General features: G+C 33.2%; 1 protein-coding gene across 10 annotated transcripts in view; it reads right to left on the reverse strand.

Moving 5' to 3' along the window:
• Nucleotides 1-18,731, reverse strand: part of LOC143232783 (diacylglycerol kinase beta-like) — a 234,384-nt gene that overhangs the window by 22,965 nt on the left and 192,688 nt on the right. For all 10 annotated transcript variants that reach the window (XM_076468636.1, XM_076468635.1, XM_076468628.1 and 7 more), the window contains 7 exons: nt 11,977-12,096; nt 11,094-11,211; nt 7,783-7,871; nt 6,475-6,591; nt 4,615-4,713; nt 3,091-3,180; nt 372-466 (listed from right to left, as the gene is read on the reverse strand). In XM_076468636.1, the coding sequence (XP_076324751.1) occupies nt 372-466; nt 3,091-3,180; nt 4,615-4,713; nt 6,475-6,591; nt 7,783-7,871; nt 11,094-11,211; nt 11,977-12,096 (728 nt within the window). The remainder of the gene's footprint in view (nt 1-371; nt 467-3,090; nt 3,181-4,614; nt 4,714-6,474; nt 6,592-7,782; nt 7,872-11,093; nt 11,212-11,976; nt 12,097-18,731) is intronic.

Here is an 18,731-nt window from a genome sequence, read left to right on the forward strand (position 1 = left end):
AGCATGGAGAGTAAGGTACGTTATGTAATTTCTATGGTTCACTGTACACATCTAGTATATTCCCAAAACTTGTGGTATTAAATTGTAACCACATTCATATTTATGAAACAAGGAAAATGTTATTATGCAGCTAAACAATGAAATTATGGCGATAAACATTTAATAAGAAACTGGTTGCAGTTTTATATCGACAGAAGAAAAGTCTCAAAAAGCCTGAGAGTGGAAGATGGATGAGACTTGTTATCTCTGATGATATCGGCAATATTAAAACTAGAATTAAATAACAGTTTATTATAAATTTAAATAAAACCAACTTATCAGTTAAGTAAATGTAAAACTACAATATCAAAATGAAAAGGAATGATACTAACCTAACTCCTTGTCTCCCGCCACTTTTTGGATTTATCAGAACTAATAGCGGATGAGTACCTGGAAGTGGAGTAATTTGGAATGACATTGGAGAGCCCTGAAATAAAGATCCGAGAGAAAATTAAACTTTTTGTAGAATTCATGCAGAATTACATTAAGTCGACAGGCAGTTTTGAAACGAATCAGTTTATACCTTTAAAAATATTGCTTTCATCTTGACAGAATATTTTTTATATTAGATGATGCTGACTTTTCTGAATCTGAAACAAACAGACTTAAATATTTTGAAAGTATCCAGTAATACTGTTTAAATTGACAGTGAACACTTTTAGAAAACGTTTGAATAACGCTGGTGTTTATAGGCATCTTTTCTACGTTAGCCGTGAAATTTGAATTTATTAGGTTGAGGAATAATTCGTGAGCCTTTTTAAATAATTTCATTCAAGCATTACATGCAAGACTATACAATACTTCAATGCATGAACACATTACACCCAAAACATTTATTATGATACTTTATTTCATGTAATACCTAGGTATATAGCATGCATTGTTGTAAACGAAATTGCAAGAAATTAAATGCGAAAAGCAGATGGTGTCGAAAATGCTCGATTTTGTCCACTTGACATTCCATTTAATGAGCTGAAAATGAAAGCAAAAATTAAAGACATATGAAAATCAAACACACCATCTATTAGAGCAATAAATTATCTACCAAATAACATGAAATATTTTGCGAAAGCGTTTCATTTATGAATATTTTTTTTTAACTTGGAAAAACGCTCACGAATTATTCCTCAACCCAATAAAAGTGAAACAGCAAATTTTCATGATAGTTGAAAGTATATAAAAGGCTATTCTCCTTTTATGTGGATTAAAATTTATGTGTTAAAATTGGATGGCATGTTTCCCCAGTTCCTCCGGTCCCGCAACATAACCTTAGCAAACTTACTATACTTTTATGAAAACTGTATTTCAAGGAATGATAGAAAACAGAACGATATAATACGAATAACTTATGTGTAGCAGCTCATTATCATCTGTATAAGATTTAACAATCAATGCTATTCTAATTATTTGCTGTTGTCTATGTTCTGTCCGCCAGTTCTGTATAACAGCTTATTTATGCTTCCAATTTAAAAAGTAAGGAAACCTCGTAAAACCACATCTGATCAAACAAACATCGTTGTTTTTACGTTGTAATATTCTACTAATAGTTTGTTTTTGTTTGTCTGTTATTAAACATAAATATACAATGGGCTGCTTACATTGTCTCCACCGCGGGTATGGAAATTCAAGTATAAAACTAAAAAATCACAATAATTTTGTTATAAACATCTCATGAAAAATTAATTTTAAATTCAAATTGTCCTGCAGAAATTACTTGCTCTAAGACTTAAAGGCAAAATTTAAAAACTAAATAAGATAATAATCCTTGAAATTGTTTTATCTTTTTTGTTTTGTTTGTTTTCAAATTAATATTGTTTGGTGTATCGGTAAAAAGGTTGTTACTGTCCCTAAAAAATTAAAGAATTTAAAATGTTTAGGGTTTGTCCTGATTCCTGAAACCACTTCTATGTGTGTGTGGTGGCCCGGCATGGCCCAGCGTGTTAAGGCGTGGGACTTGTAATCTGAGGGTTGCGGGTTCGCATCCCCGTCGTGCCAAACATGCTCGCCCTTTCAGCCGTGGGGCGTTATAATGTGACAGTCAATCCCACTATTCTTTGGTAAAAGAGTAGCCCAAGAGTTGGCGGTGGGTGGTGATGACTAGCTACCTTCCCTCTAGTCTTACACTGCTAAATTAGGGACGGCTAGCACAGATAGCCCTCGAGTAGCTTTGTGCGAAATTCCAAAAAAACAAACAAACTATGTGTGTGTGCATGTGATGGAAAACAAAACACACAAAAACATCGATAGATAAATAATGTACCTGTTACAAAAGTAATTCATGCCGAAATACGCCTACACACATTATGCTCTTTTAAAGTTAAGAGACAATGCTTAACAGTTTGTTGTTAAGCGTAAACGTACACACAGCTAACTGTACTCAATCCAGCGCAAGTAATAAACACCGAATTACTTAACAGAGCTCTTACACCTTCGTTACTAAGTATCTCAAAACCATTTTGACTATTCTAATAAACTACTGAAAAGTAACATAAAAGTGCCTGAAATTCGCAGATTTAAGAATACAGGTTTCAATGATACAGGAGATAAGCAAAATTGTTACAGAGGTTATAGCATAAGAAAATAGAAAGTTCTCACATAGTAGAAAGTTCTATACATGTGTAAACCTTTATGTAATAGTTTGTTGAATTTTGAATTCGATTAAGAACTTATGACTTTGGGAAAAGTTTTTTTAAAAAAAAATTCAGTTTTTATTTCAATTTCGCGCTAGCCGTCCCTAATTTAGCAGTTTAAGACTAGAGAGAAGGCAGGTAATAATCACCACTGCCAATTCTTGGACTACTCTTGTACCAACAGATAGCGTGATTCACTGTAACATTATAAGGCCCCTACGGCTGAAGGGGTGAGCACGTTTCATGGGATGTGGATTCGAACCCGCGACTCTAAAAGTACGTATCGAGTGCCCTAACCACCTCGCCACGCCATAATACAGTTTTTATAGTAATTATCCTAGAAATAGAGACTTCGTCTGTACATATATTTAACTTCTTCTAAATATGTAAACATTAAAGGAATTTTTAAATACAAACTTACAACACTTTGTGAACTTTCACACGTTGCCATACTGGAATCTGAACGAGATAAGTTTTTTTTCTGACCACCGGACAAACTTCGTTGTCTTTCCTTTAAAAAAAAAAATCAATAAATGAGCTTACACTATTAATCTTCATTCACTAATCAGTCATTTTACCGTTTTTATATCTCTAATTTTTTTATTATTATCTAATATTTATGCTATTTTTATAAAGACCACACAAAATGATGTGAAGTAAGGCCCTCACTTTCGAATGAACTGATGAGGATTAATTTAGCTATACAACGTAGGTTTTGTAATTTCAGACGGCGCCACCAGTCTACATACCCAAAATACTGTGTAAAAATTGTTCGTTTTTTGCTGCTACGTGTGAAGTGTAATAATGTTATATGCTACAGTGTAAAAGTCAAAGACTGTATCAAAAATGTGCCCTTTTATTGGGAGATGTGATCCTGGTTAAAATTTTACAATATTTAAATGAGAATATATTCTTACACTGAGACACGTAATTTTACAACAATATATTGGTCCCACTAACACAAGTAATCTTACTATACGAACGTACTTTCAATGGTTTAAGTAATCTTGAAACAATGACGTACTTCCGCTGACACAAGTAATCTTGATACTCAACCGTATTTTCAGTGATATAAGTATTCTTACAACAAAAACGTGTTCACGGTGATCCATTACTAGTATTATTAAATGTCCATCAAACCAAACGGCAACTAATAATTTTAGTCATTATCTACCGTCAAAGATAGTAAATAGATACAATATGTGATGTGATATATAAATAGCTAAGGGTAAAATAAGTAGATAGTATATTCAAAAACTAGTTATAAAACACATTTGCATTTGATTTTCTAATACTAAAATATTACTAAACTCTAGTTTCAAATAATTAGTTCTAGAAGTGTAGATAATTTGTAGCAGTCAGGTCAAAACAGTTCTAAATTCAGTCATAAGAAAGATCATAGAGCATGTTTACTAACGCAATCTGTTTACTTAATTCAAAATAATAGCGACCATATTTCTAACATAAACCGCGAATGCTTTAATATGTATGTATACGTAATTCACTTTCACTAGTCTACAGTGTAAATTTTGATGAAGTTATATATAAAAAAGAAATAAATATAATTAAAAGTAATAATTATATCTGACTTTGAACTTTTCAAACAGGCCCAAATTGCCTACTAATCTATCTTTATTTGACATAGAACTAACGTGTTTAATTCAACCATCCAGGGCAATAGACGAAAATACAAACCATGTGCGAGCATGCGTGACGTAGGTATACTAAATGTAATAGTTATTCAGCTACCCATAGGCAATGTACGAAACTTGCACATCTAAATTACCAGGCTCCTAGCTCGTAATTATGTTTAAAGGTAATTACAATATTAACTGCCTCTTCATCAGTCGGCAGATGGCATTTGTGTTCCTCTGCAGTTGAAAAAAGTTATTCCTAATGTCAATCTATAATCTATAAATAACATAGTGTTGGGTTCAGTACTTACGAGAACGATGGGACAAATTGAAGTAGGTGGCAGAATGTGGTCTCTGTGTTCTCCTAAAGTACATTCTGGTTTCACTTGGGAAGCACAGTGATTGTGAAGCTAATAAAGGCAAAAAAATTGATAAAACACTTGTTTTCTACTAGAAGATCCTTGGGAATACTTATGTAATACTTATATTATACGTCTTCACCATTCATACACATTTTATTATAAGCACTAATTCAATTTGATTGTGATAATTACTTATTAGTGAAGTTTATCGAGGTAATCATGTATTTATTCCACTCTGTCAAGTATAGAACGAACAACCGATTTCAGTGTCCCGGAATTATACATAAAATGAATTTCTTAGGTTTATGTATGAATAATGAAATTTAACTGGAAAATCTCCAAACCCTTACAAAACCGAGTAAATGTTAAACATGAGTTGGAAATGATCTAAAGCTTGCAGTGTCGTAGATTCTATCGCAATATATTCATAACGTTTCCTTGACGTAACGTTCGCAAACTCTTCTCAGAAGTTCTTCCTAAGGCACATAAAGCGCCATTTCCATGTTTGCTTCTCATAAAATGATTTGTAGTCACTTTCCACAAAACTATTAAGATTTGTCTATTTTAATTGATTAGATTAAATAGTGTAAAACTACACACAAACAGGCGACATCATTTCGCATGGTCAGATAGTTAAGGCACTCGACTCGTTGTCCGAGGGTCGCAGGTTCGGAATTCCCACCACACCAAACATACTCGCTCTTTCAGTTGTGGGGGCGTTATAATGTAACGATTAATCCCACTATTCCTTGGTAAAAGAGTAGCCCAAGAGTTGGCGGTGAGTGATGAAAACTAGTTACCTTCCCTCTAGTCTTACACTGCTAAATTAGGAACGGCTAGCGCGGGTAGTCCTCGAGTAGCTTTGTACAAAATTCAAAACAAACAAACCATTTCAAGAGTAGAATTTTTTTCGTTCTTTTCTACATGAGGCCCGGCATGGCCAAGCGTGTTAAGGCGTGGGTCTCGTAATCTGAGGGTTACGGGTTCGCATCCCCGTCGTGCCAAACATGCTCGCCCTTTCAGCCGTGGGGGCGTTATAATGTGACGGTCAATTCCACTATTCTTTGGTAAAAGAGTAGCCCAAGAGTTGGCGGTGGGTGGTGATGACTAGCTGCCTTCCATCTAGTATTACACTGCTAAATTAGGGACGGCTATCACAGATAGCCCTCGAGTAGTTTTGCGCGAAATTAAAAAAAAAACCAAACCAAAACCATTTTCAACATGAACTATTTATTTTACATTTTTCATAATTTACTTTATATTTGATTAAGCAGTTAATCTATTTTTTTATATTTATTCATTCATTTCGTATCGATCTAACACTATTAGCATGTTTTTCTCATAGTTGTGTCATAAAACACATCTTTCACTTACTATAAATAAAAACCTATAAATATTATAGTAAATATAGTAAATGCTAATAAATATTAGCACATACCAAACTAAAACACTCAAGTTTACTCTTACAAGATTTATTGTATAGATGCTACCTAGGAAATAAAAAATATTTCTTTTCAGCAAATCGAATACTTACGATAAATACTAATTTGGACAACTTGAAGTCCTCATATTATTATAATAGTAATAAATACCTTGAGAACTTAACGAAAACGTTTAAACAAATATACTCATTGAAATGTTTTATCTTTTTCTGATAACTGTTTTATTTCTTAGGTTTAATGGCACAAAAACACAATAAAATATTAAAGTTAAATATTTAAATAAATACTAAAAAATAATGTTAATATTGAATGCTCCTAAATTAAGGGTATTATCTGCGTACGTTTAAAAATCACCTGCAAAACCTACCGTCATTTGACACCACCGACAATGGAGTCCACTTATTCCGTTGTATGATTTGATGGGTTTTTTACATTTACTGCACTTCCCAACACAGTTACCTTCTGTCCAGTGATGAAGTAACGTCTATTCAGATCACACATGAGGTTAATTTAAAAGAAAATTAATTTTTACAGCATACAGCTTGATGTATTCAAATTCACGTTAGCAAGCTGGTAAGGAATTTTATCTAAACAGTTCAACAAAGATTGGTACCTTTTATATAGAAAAGAAATATTAATGACTGGTGAAAAATTGGAGCAAAAATCAGAGAATTGAACTAAAACGTAAATTCTTGTTGCATAAGAAAGGGCAAATTAAGAGCTAAATATCATCTGAACATGTGAAAAAACGCACGCAGCTTCATGACTAGGAACTAAAGAAGAATTTGCCGTGTCGTTTTATTCATTTTAACTCAAAATAAAATATTCCGCAGAAAATTAAAAACACATTCTAAAAAATACAACTTATACTTTTTTGACACGTTACAGTTAAATAACCCAATACTTTCCAATCATAAATACTGTTGTTAAACAGTATTTCAACTGCATTAATATTTTCCATCGACAAGAATATATTTTATTTTTGATAAATCTACACAGTTTTACCAAAACAAAACGCTCAGATGTACAAAAACTAAACATTGGTACACGAAGTTTAAATTAAACTTCGAACCTTTGACTGGGTTTGTAAACAATAAAGAGAGAACTAACTTCAAGCTATGTACACTGATGCAAGAGAAGTGTAAAACCTTTCATGTTTTAATGAACACACGTTGCAGTATGCTGCTTGTTCTTTGAACTTTTGTTTCAAATTCCATGTAATAAGTTTTCTACAAGAAGTAAACACTGATATAAATTTCACTTTACTATTGTTCACAAACTTTTTTTTTTTTTTTACAGGCCTACATTCAGGCGAGTGACATTATGTAGATACTAGTAAATATACTACATTCTGGACCAGCCAACTAACTGTAAAATATTTAACTGATTAACGCTCAAAATTTTGTTTTGTTTTAGGCTTAATAATTTTGAAGACTTTTGACATTAAGAAAATGGCTTCGCTGGCAGCAGCCTTATAACAGCCAGTTCAGTTCAAAGCATAATGTCAAGAATTATGAATTAGTGATGATTAACGAAACTTTGTGACTTAAAAAAGGCTAATTTCAAGATAATAATATTGTAGTTTAAAAACTAAGTTCAAAGACATCGTCAATATTTTAGTTACCTTCCAATAAAAACAAATAAAATGAATATTTTAAGTGACTGATGAACGTACCTGTGAAGTCCTTTTAGATTTGACGTAGGTACTTATACACGAGGCCGGTGCCTTCTGTACGCATCTTTCGTGAACAGTGTAGTTGCAAACTACAACCAAACAAGAAAAAATTCTGAATGATGGATCTACCCTTTAGTTTCCAACAAATCAAACACCAAGTTATATAGGTGTTAATGTTACTGGGTATTGTGCCTCGTTTATGAAAGAAAGGTCAAAATGTATTACACAATATGGCTAATACCATTGCCAATTACATACCAGTGTCATAACGCTTTTGACAAAAATATGTATTTTACTATATGTGTTAACTCAGCTACTAAAGACTTACACAGCCAACTTAGTGTCAAAGAAAGTTTGTGTACGTACATTCGGCTTAACCAAAATAACTAGAAATTCTCTAAACCTAAAGATAACTTGGAAGTGTTTGTCACATGGTTTCTTTAATTATAACAACAGGAAATTCTATAAACCTAAAGGTAACTTGGAAATCTTTGTCACATGGTTTCTTCAACCATAATTAGTTAGTTAGTTATCACCATTAGATTCCATCAAGGAACATAGGGCCGCAATCGCTTGCGGATTCTCCAACAGGTATTTAAGTGAGTAGGTTATTAGCCCACTGCACCGAGCCGTCCCTAATTTAGTAGTGTAAGACTAGAGGGAAGGTAGCTAGTCATCACTACCCACCGCCAACTCTTGGGCTACTCTTTTACCAACGAATAGTGGGATTTACCGTCACATTATAACGCCCCCACGGCTGGGAGGGCGAGCATGTTTGGCGTGACGCGGGCGCGAACCCGCGACCCTCGGATTACGAGTCGCACGCCTTACGCGCTTGGCCATGCCATAAGGAAAATTGGGAGGAGGGGGTATTCAGTGCTAAAAATGGGTCAAAAGTTTACATAGAAGGGCTACAATAGGTGTTTCTTGAAACGCTAGAGTGCATATCCACTAACGTCAACATGCAGTACTAAAAGAGATTTGTGTTCTGATGATTCGCAGAAAGAAAAACTAGATTAAGTAAGATTTGCAATCATAATGACCAGAGTTGTTAGAAAATATGGAGAGACAAATCGAATTTTCTGTCAAAAATAATGCCTAATATATGGTCACGTAAGAAAGATAAGCCACGCCTGCAGTGCAAATGTTCAAAAAAAAATTTCCTTTATGTACAAACAAGCAAACCACGTTGCGTGCATATCCCAGAAATACTGTAGAGGGAATTTTTTAAAACGTCGCAAAAGAAAAGTGTGGTCTTACTGGATTCATAAAGAGCAATTAAAACATATGTAACATATTTTTTTCGAACTTACGTACATCAGGCTGGCTATCGAAATGTTTACACAGCATGCGTTTTAGAATGTGATTGCGCCAAGATGATTGTGTCTCTGAAATCCTAAAAAGCGCTTTAAGAATGATATTCGGAAAACTTTTCAGAGTCCAGCATGGCCAAATGGTTCAGGTACTCGACTCGTAATCAGAGGGTCGCGGTTCGAATCCCCATCACATCAAACATGCTCGCCCTTTCAGCCGTAGGAGTGTTATAATGTACGATCAATTCCACTATTCGTTGGTAAAAGAGTAGCCCAAGAGTTGGAGGTGGGTGGTGATGACTAGCTGCCTTCCCTCTAGTTTTACACTGCAAAATTAGGGTCGGGTAGCGCAGATAGCCCTCAAGTAGCTTTGCCAGAAATTGAAAATCAAAGCATTACTTCATTGCTTAGAGAATCCTTAACGATTAATTACATAAATCAATCTACTACCTACAGCTAGAGTTCTTTGCGTATTTATATAAAAGATTAGCGACTTTACCCATTCTGGGTCAGTTCTTTACACTGAGTATTTTAACAGGAAAAACATAAAATAAGTTATTGTAATACAATGATATTATGAAATATGTGAACTCCACTGGTAAGGGAAAGGTACAGAAAGCAGCTGTAATTTCATGTAAAATATATTAGATAAATCATATAAAAATATTAGTGAATAACACTCAACATTAAAGATGTCTTTAAGACATTGAATAATATATGTATTATGATCTAGTGTAATCATTTACTTATTTTGTTAAAAAATGGTTTTAAACAAGTTTACTTATGATAGTTTTACATGCTAGAGGATTGTTTAAGCACTGGGCAAAACACAGGCTCTTCTCTGTCTTATTAGAAAGTTCTGTCGCAGCACAGGAAGATAACCGGTCAGCAGCAATCTCTGTCTATTTTTCATACATATACGGTACATAATAATCTTTTAATGTATTTATTTTTCCTTTTCATGGGTTATTTATTATATTAATCAATTTTTTACACCATAACTTTCAATGTAAATAAGAGAAAAATGCTCCTTAATTAAATTCCGGAAGAGAAGATGAAGTCTGCAAACCACTAAACCTAAAGCAACAGGTTAAGTTTAATCTAGTATTAATAAGTTAATACAAAACTGAACAAGCTAAGAAGACTAATTCAACTTTCCAATTATTTTCTCTAAATAACTTGATATTAATTTACATATTCGTAGGAAATTATAAAGAATGTTATCATCGCCTCAAAAATTCTATGAGGTTCGATTTAAATTTCCAACACTTTCCAGACCTTAATAATCCAAGTTTATTTTCCAAAATTAATACTTCTAGAACTCGTCCAGGATCATTAATGTTCACGTGTTATAAGAATATTATTGTCTACTCTATCTTCATTATAAACTACCGTGTAAAGAAATATTAAGATTCAAAATGTTGGGGATACGTATGAAAAGCATAACTAAACACTCAACGGTATCACGTCAAACAATATAGAAACACATAATATATAACATATGCCACTTATATAGATGAAAAGCATAACTAAACACTTAACAATACCAATCTTTTGAATATTGGAGACATTGTGTGAAAAACATAACTCAGCAGCAGATAGCCCGAAGTGGCTTTGCTATAAGAAAACACACACACACAAAACCATAACTAAACATTCGACAATGATCGATGGGTTTCTACATTTTGCCAGCATTCATCATTCGGATCTTTATTTTGGTAGAATTTAAAAAACGAACAAAACCTACAGTTTAATATATGTTTTATGAAAATATAAATTTTAACTCTACAAGTTAACTCATATGTGGTCGTGCAACAATATTCACAAGACTTATATAGCATTAATTAAAGATCCAATAAATATTTTGAATAACAGCATTAGAAACTTACAAGAAACTGTACAACAGTATGAAAAAATACAAAAAATATTTCGCATAACAACATTGCAAATTTATGAGAACTTACAATAAACCATACAATAGATCTTATAGTAACTTACATGTACAACAAAGTCCTTTCTTGCCGAAACCGACTAACATGTTAAGACAGAGATTACAATAGGTAGACCTGCTGAAATGCTTCAACCTCCACACGTGGTTTCCGTCATCTTTAACATTCTATTAGTCAAGAACAAAGATAAATCATGATAATTTATCACATTAACTAACAACACGCACATGATATATTCATCTTATGCAAGACTTATTGTATATAAAAAAAGGAATACGTTCTTTTGAACCATAACGCAAAAATTGTTGGATTAGATGTTACAAATATATTTTTTCAGTAGTAGTGTAACATTTTTCATTTAATTTTGAATTTTCCGTTCTAGGAATCTGTTTTTATTGTTTCAAAAATAACTCGAAGATAAAACGTAATCCCGTCAGTTGCAAACTTGTGAATTCCAAAGGGTATTTCAGTTTACCTCACAGAAATATATCATTTTATATATATATAAATACACTTGTGTTTCCATCTTACAACCTTGGTGTTGTATAGTTTATTATCAACTTTGTTAAACCCACATTAATACTACGCCTAAACGCTTATCAGTACCGCGCATTTCGTGTAGACAGGGTACTTGGTCACGTCACAATTAGAATTAAAGTATTATTTGCATGTTGAACGCTCAATTCGTTTCGTATCAAAGCTGGGATAGGTTGCTGTAGCTTCAACCGACCGACAAAACTACGGGTTCCATTTCCTTTAGGCTTATTCAGAGTCGAACGAATAAACAAAATTATCGATTTCATTCCAAGCAAAACAACGAATGTGATTTGTCCAGTTAATCCCTAGAACGAAGTGTTTGATGCACACTAAGCTCAAAGGAAGAAGACTGTTTAACAAAATATATATAAAAAACTGAAAAATGGCGAGCATACCGAATCAAGTCCAAGAAGAACAAGTAATGGAATTGTTGTCATTCCACCACGCTTCCACTCTCCAAGAGAAACTGTTCCATCAGCATCATAGTCAATTTCTATCATCATGTCCTGTAAAATCTGTGAGGAAAATAATCCATACGCTTGAGACTTTTATCTGTAATGTCATGTTTTGAAAGCTATATATTTTGATAGAATATTCGACAAATCATATTAAAGACTCAAATTAGAATTAAGTAATTTAATAAAGTAAGGCATGTGAACTAAAATCACAGTTTTTGAAAAATCTCTAATTTGTTTTTACGTGTTTTTTTTTTTCCCCTGGCCTATATTTAAAGGTAACATCTGTGTGGCCTTGTTTGGTTAATGGCTATGCTGGAGTTTTATGAAAGTTGTATTGGGGTAAAATAAACTTGTATTCATTTGATTCCTTGCTTAATATATCTGAATTAAGGACATTCAGGATAATTGATACATACAGACGAAATGTGTCGGTTGTCCAATAGTTGTTGTTTACGTGGATAACCAGGAAGTGAATCCAATCATTCAAAACCCCCAAATTTTAAAGGAATATGTAGACACAAAGGTGAAACTCTTACTATAAGATCCATCAGTGGTGCAAGCAGTGCTCGTGATGTGGCACATCGAACTGGTTTACCATGGTCAACTGTATGTGCTACCATGCAGAAAGCATTGCGTACCAACCCCCATATGCTCCCACCTGACGTGTTCAATAGTTAAAAATGCGCTGCCATTAATACCGAAAAGCGATTGATTTGGAACTTGTTGGTACATGTTATATTTGATAATTCAGAGCATACTCATAGACGTAACATTTGCATTTAGTCCAAAGAAAATCCATAAGCCACAGTAAATTGACGCTTAAGTCCCCCAAAGATCACAGTATGTTGCGATGTTATTGATAATTTCATCTTGAAATTGCTCTTATTTAAAAAACGAAGAACTGGAAACTTGGCGATGTGCACGTTAACTGGACAACGTTGCATACATGCTTCATAAAATAACTCTAGCAATATAAGTGTGCCCAGAATGTTAAATTAATGCAGGACGGTGCACGTAACACATCTAACACTACTTGTGCATACTATTGCTGAATACTGAGTTATCCCTAATCTTATTCTTACAGTCTGTTGTTTCTAGGAGTTTTTTTTTTCTTTATCATTTATCGCCATAAACCAGCAACCATTCTCAAAGTGAAAGATTCCATTATGAAGATTCTGTGGATTTCCTGAGAGATGTTAACAACAACATTGCCAGAATAGACACATTAGTTGTAAACAATGACGTAAACATTTAACCTTTGCTATACCGGCGCCTTTTAGTGTAATTGCTAAAGAAGAGTATAACTCATTTTCCGTTCTTTCTTACGCATGCACATAAACCATTTCGCAATAATATTACCCCATTCGTCCTATAGACTTTACAACCACCCTTCATTCTTTACGTCCCCCCCAGTGGCACAGTTGTATGCCTGCGGACTTACAACGCTAAAAACCGGGTTTTGATCCTCGTAGTGGGCAGAGCACAGATAGCCCATTACGTAGCTTTGTGCTTAATTACAAAGAACAACCACATCATTTTTCACGTGTCATTAACTAGTGGTTAATTTACATTCAGAGTAACAGATCTATTTAAAATTTATAAACAAAGACTGTAGAACTATTTTAATATCCGAAAATGACTGTCATGATTTACGCTGCAAGTGTTCCCAGGGATGTACACTGTTATGTTTTTATACTGTACGTATTCTCAGCAACAGCCACTTCCATGACAAAACGCTGTAAGTATTCTCACCGATTAACCCTCCCATTATTTAAAGCAATAAATATTCTCAGCAGACGGAGTTAAAGACTTTAACGAATACGTGCATAGTGTTGTGAAGGATTTTAATGCATTTATTTCGCTAATACTTATTTATAAACAGAAGTAAAACGAGTACGTCCTAGATTTTGTAACAAATTCAGGTAACAGAAATTAAGAGTAGAAACACAGTCAGTGATTAATCTATTTCTTAATTCATCTTGTTCATCAAAATGTGAGAATAGTATTTAGATTTAATGACTATTATCTCTTTCTTCAGTACTTTACATAATACAAGTTGTTTGTTATTAAGCACGAAGCTACACAATGGGCTATCGACACTCTGCCCATCAGAGTTATCGAAACCCTGTTTTTAGAGGTATAAGTCCACTGATATATTGCTGTGCCATTTGAAGGGAACTAAAATAAAATAGTTTGGAAACATATAACCACAACCTGTTAAATTATCAGATACGACATAAATACGTTGTAAGGAACTTCATATAACTGTCAATTACTAGTAGTTACTAACTACTAACGTTAAGGTGCTCATCTCGCAACCATGCGGAATGTGGGTTCAAATCCCATCGCTGAATGTGCTCACATTGAGGTGTTATGTTATGATAGTCAATCCCACTATTCAAAAAACGGATACCAGCGGTTTTTAAATATATCATTTTCTCTACAAATAGGTTTTCTCGTAATCACGAATCCCACTATTTGTTGGTAAAGAGTATTGTTTCTAAATTACGGTTGGCAAGCGCCGCTAACACTCAAATAACTTTGTGCGAAATTCCACAAAGAAATTATCAACTATTTAGTTTTGCTACATCAAACCGTCTGACTGGAAATTAAATCCAACTGAAAATCAGCTGTTTACTTCATCACTGAAATTCTTGTATTGGCGAAAAAAAGGAATTAAGAAATAAAGTTATTCCGCTGAATAGTAATGGGTAATGAATTGTGATAATACATCGTTTGTTATTCCAATACCTCAAGTTTTGTTTGTTTGAACCAAGGTACACAACGGCCTATCTGTGCTCTGCCCACCACGGGTATCAAAACCCAGTTTCTAGCCTTGTAAGTCCGCAGACATACCTCTGTGCCATTGACAGGCAATACCTCAAGTATTTTATTTATGGGTAAACGAATATACATCTGAATCCTACAAATTAATTAATGGTTTGTGAGCTGTCATATGCTTAGTTGTAAAGTAAATATACTGAATAATAATAGTATTCAAAATATAAATTCTTGCACTAGTAAAGTTGTGAAAATGTACACACCACTAAATAACAAGAAAATACGATTAAATTTCGAGACGTTATTAGACTACGCCTGATAAAAGAAGCTAGCATTAATAGATTCTTTATCAAATTCTGTAACGCATTACAGCGTTTCTGCTATTCCAGACCTTCATGATTCAACACATTTGTACAATACTCGAACTTTCCAAAAAATTTTATATCATGTCAAGCTTAAATTCTGTGCCTACACATTATAGCTTAATCGCAGTAATTTCCGGATCAGATATGGCTCACATTATATTAGTTTTCAATAATATTTCTGCGTTCCATAAGATATGCTTTTTTAATTTAATTTTGAGTGTTGCTATCTTTTCTCTATCTTCAATTATTAGGCATACCTGAATGATACATTTAAAGACTTAATTATAAAACTATAAGCTATAAAAACGTTTTTTAAGTTATCATAATAAACCATTTTGAAAAGTTTAGCGATTTATTTGGTATGTAAGACAAAAACCATACTTTTATTCACTACTGTCTTTTATCCAAAATATATAAGCAATATTTTGCCCTCACTAACAAATTACCTTATTTTCTTTCTCAAATCTCTTCTGTTTGTTTAATAAAAAAAAAATCGACCTTAACTTAAAAACCCTGCTTTATTCTTTTCACTAGGTGACGTCACTGAGCTGAAGTAATTCATCATTCGAAAAAACCGAAACCCGGGGTGTTTCCAGGCCTAATCAATCATAAAGCTTTTGCTCTATCTCTTTGATCTCCAAACGAAACAAGTTCTTCTGAGAAAGTGAAGATAAAAACGATCCTTTCGTTATCCATAGCTGTTAGCAACTATTACGACAAAACATTCCGAATGCTCTTATGTGTAGTGAATCGTATACATACCTAACACAATAGCGCAATTGCACAGGCCTGTGAACTTAAATTTGTAAAAGTTGTGTTGTTTCTAATACCGGATTTTTCGTAATTTAGCCACGCAGATTTCAAAAATAATACTAGCTGTTTCTTCTATCATGTAAATATATACATTTTTTTAACTGGGAAGGAAAAACTCTTTCTTCGATAGAATTATTACTTAGTTTACTACAATAAGCATTTTTTATTATTATGTTTGTTGACAAAAAAAAACCGAAAAAAAGGGAGAACACTGATGTTAAACTAATATCCATCCTCATTTATCCTATTTGTGTGTGTGTGTATGAATTCTACATCTCTTACTATTATTGCCTTATAGCCTTTTGAGAAAAATCTGTATGTAGTGGAGAAAAATAAAAATATTTTTCGGATTCAGCGAGCAGGAATTACTGTACAACATATAACAAATTTCAACACAGTAAAATAATTGCAGGCCTTTGTTATCAGTAAACATTAAAAATGTTTGCAACATTTTTTAACACGAAATGCATAGCTCATGGTGGCAAAATTTCCTGATATTTTGCCGATTTCTGCATAACATTAGCTGTGGAATTTTAAAACTGAAGTAACAAAAATATTTTCAAAGATGTTTTTCTTGTCCCCCAGTGGTACCAGAGATATATTTGCGAACTTATACTGCTAGAAACTCAATCTTTCGAAAGCAGTGTGTAGTTTTGTGCTCAACTTCAAACAAATCACATTTTTGAGGTATAAATAACAAAATTTTACGAACATTTAAAAATCATAATTTCGGCTTTTCCAGTTCACCTTTTCCAGACCGTTTTTCTCTTAGTTTTCTTCTTCTTTTAAGTTTTCCTTCCTTCTTTCATGAAAATAACCAACAATAATTTGTATACGATTTCGTTTGTTTTTTTTAGGATAAACAACTTATGTTGGCTTTTTAACAAGTATATACTATCGTCCCTAAAACACGTGTCCGTCAACGGACACATTCAAACACTCTCTCTTTCTTAACCTGAAGATGACCTAGAAAGGTTGAAATGTAGATTTTTGCTTATCAATAAAAGTGTTAATACCCATAACAGCCGTTCTGAGAATCATTTTTATTTCAAGTGGGTTTCTCGTCATCAAGAAAAACAACTTCATTTTATCATGAATATCGTCAAGCATATGATGATGATATTTAATATTTTTTTTCTTTAAATCATTATTGAATACAAAAGGAGTTTGAGGAGTACGACAAGTTTTGTTTTGATGAACATAACTTTATTACTTTTATTCAAAGCGTGATTTATACAATAGGAATCATATTCTGAGTTATCATCACTACAACTTGCTGCTTCTTTATCCAAATGACATTTCTCAAGTTGATTCACAACCAACATTTTATTTCTGTACTCATCCTGCATATCTGGATTGATTGCATCAATGATAGAAATCAGATGATCAAACGAATCATTCACCAAAATCCAAACTGCATAGTCCACAGCAGTCAAAGCTTTTATATCATTGAAAGTCATCATATTTACTAATTTGAAAAACATTCTCTTACGTATTGTTCCACAAAACCTTTTCACATATGATATGTTCATCAATTCTGAAGTTCTTTTCCTGGTGATTTTTTGACAAAATGATTGATGTACTTTCTTTCTACTTCAATATTACTTTCACCACATAAATGTAATTGTGTATTTGATGGGGACAAGATGAATTTGTCTGAAACTCACATTACGGAAGTGTCATATTTCACAACTGACCTTTTTACTTTTTCTAAATCTTGCTCAAATGTCAAAGTGCTGTAATGCTTGTGCAGAGTTGTGTATATTTTTCTTCCTGGAGTTTTCTCATCTGACATTATGTCTTTGTACAAGACCTTTACTTGTGCCAGTATTAAATCTCCACCCAACATCCTTTGCATTCTGCAAATGTCATGACAAACGTTTCAGCTTGACATCATCTCACTCTTACCAGTGAACTTCTGGTAATCGATCAGCACCATGTCTATAAGTTGATTTGGATCTGTCGGGAAAACAATTTTGCATATTTTTTGCAAACACTACTGACACAAAGTAAACCACCAGCATGTAATATGGAATACCTTTTATTGATATTTCTTTACAAGATGTTTTTTAACGAAATCCGCTGCTTGGGAAATGGAAATAATGTGAAAATTCATTGAAAATGTTGTACGTATCTCAATCAATTTTTGAATCTCATACGTCTGTGGCATGAACAGGTCTTGGTTCCCTCAATCACAAAATCTGGAAGCTCAACATAATTTTGTTGTGTTACTGAACTTCTTGTTTTCTGTAGTTTAAACCAGGCTGACAACCCATTTTGCATTTCATTTTCTCTTCACCAGGAGCATTTTCCACATACTTCACACATGATACATTTGCATTTATATGTTACTGGTACCATTTTGGCAATCTTTTTCCCGAAACAAACGAATGGAAAATCCAAATATTATCAAAATATTATCGAATATTGGAATAATATTGTACAATTTCAGCAGGTTTAGGAAAATCTCAGATTTAGTTAGCTCTAAGACGTATTGAAATAATCGATGGAAGAAACAAAATAAAAAAGAAAACGATATATCTTTTTTTTAGGCTTAAATAGCCTAATGGGACAAAGGACAAATTTGTACTCTCGAGGAATGAATTACGTGTTAATACGCTTTGTTGTAATCTTAAAGATGGAGAACATTCTATTATGATTGACTATAATGACGAATGGTATTACAGTAATTTCTATTTAACACACTCTCTGCTTCAAGATAAACTTTTAATA

This window comes from Tachypleus tridentatus, chromosome 11, assembly GCF_004210375.1.
Source record: "Tachypleus tridentatus isolate NWPU-2018 chromosome 11, ASM421037v1, whole genome shotgun sequence".
In the NCBI taxonomy this organism is placed as follows: Eukaryota; Metazoa; Arthropoda; class Merostomata; order Xiphosura; family Limulidae; genus Tachypleus; species Tachypleus tridentatus.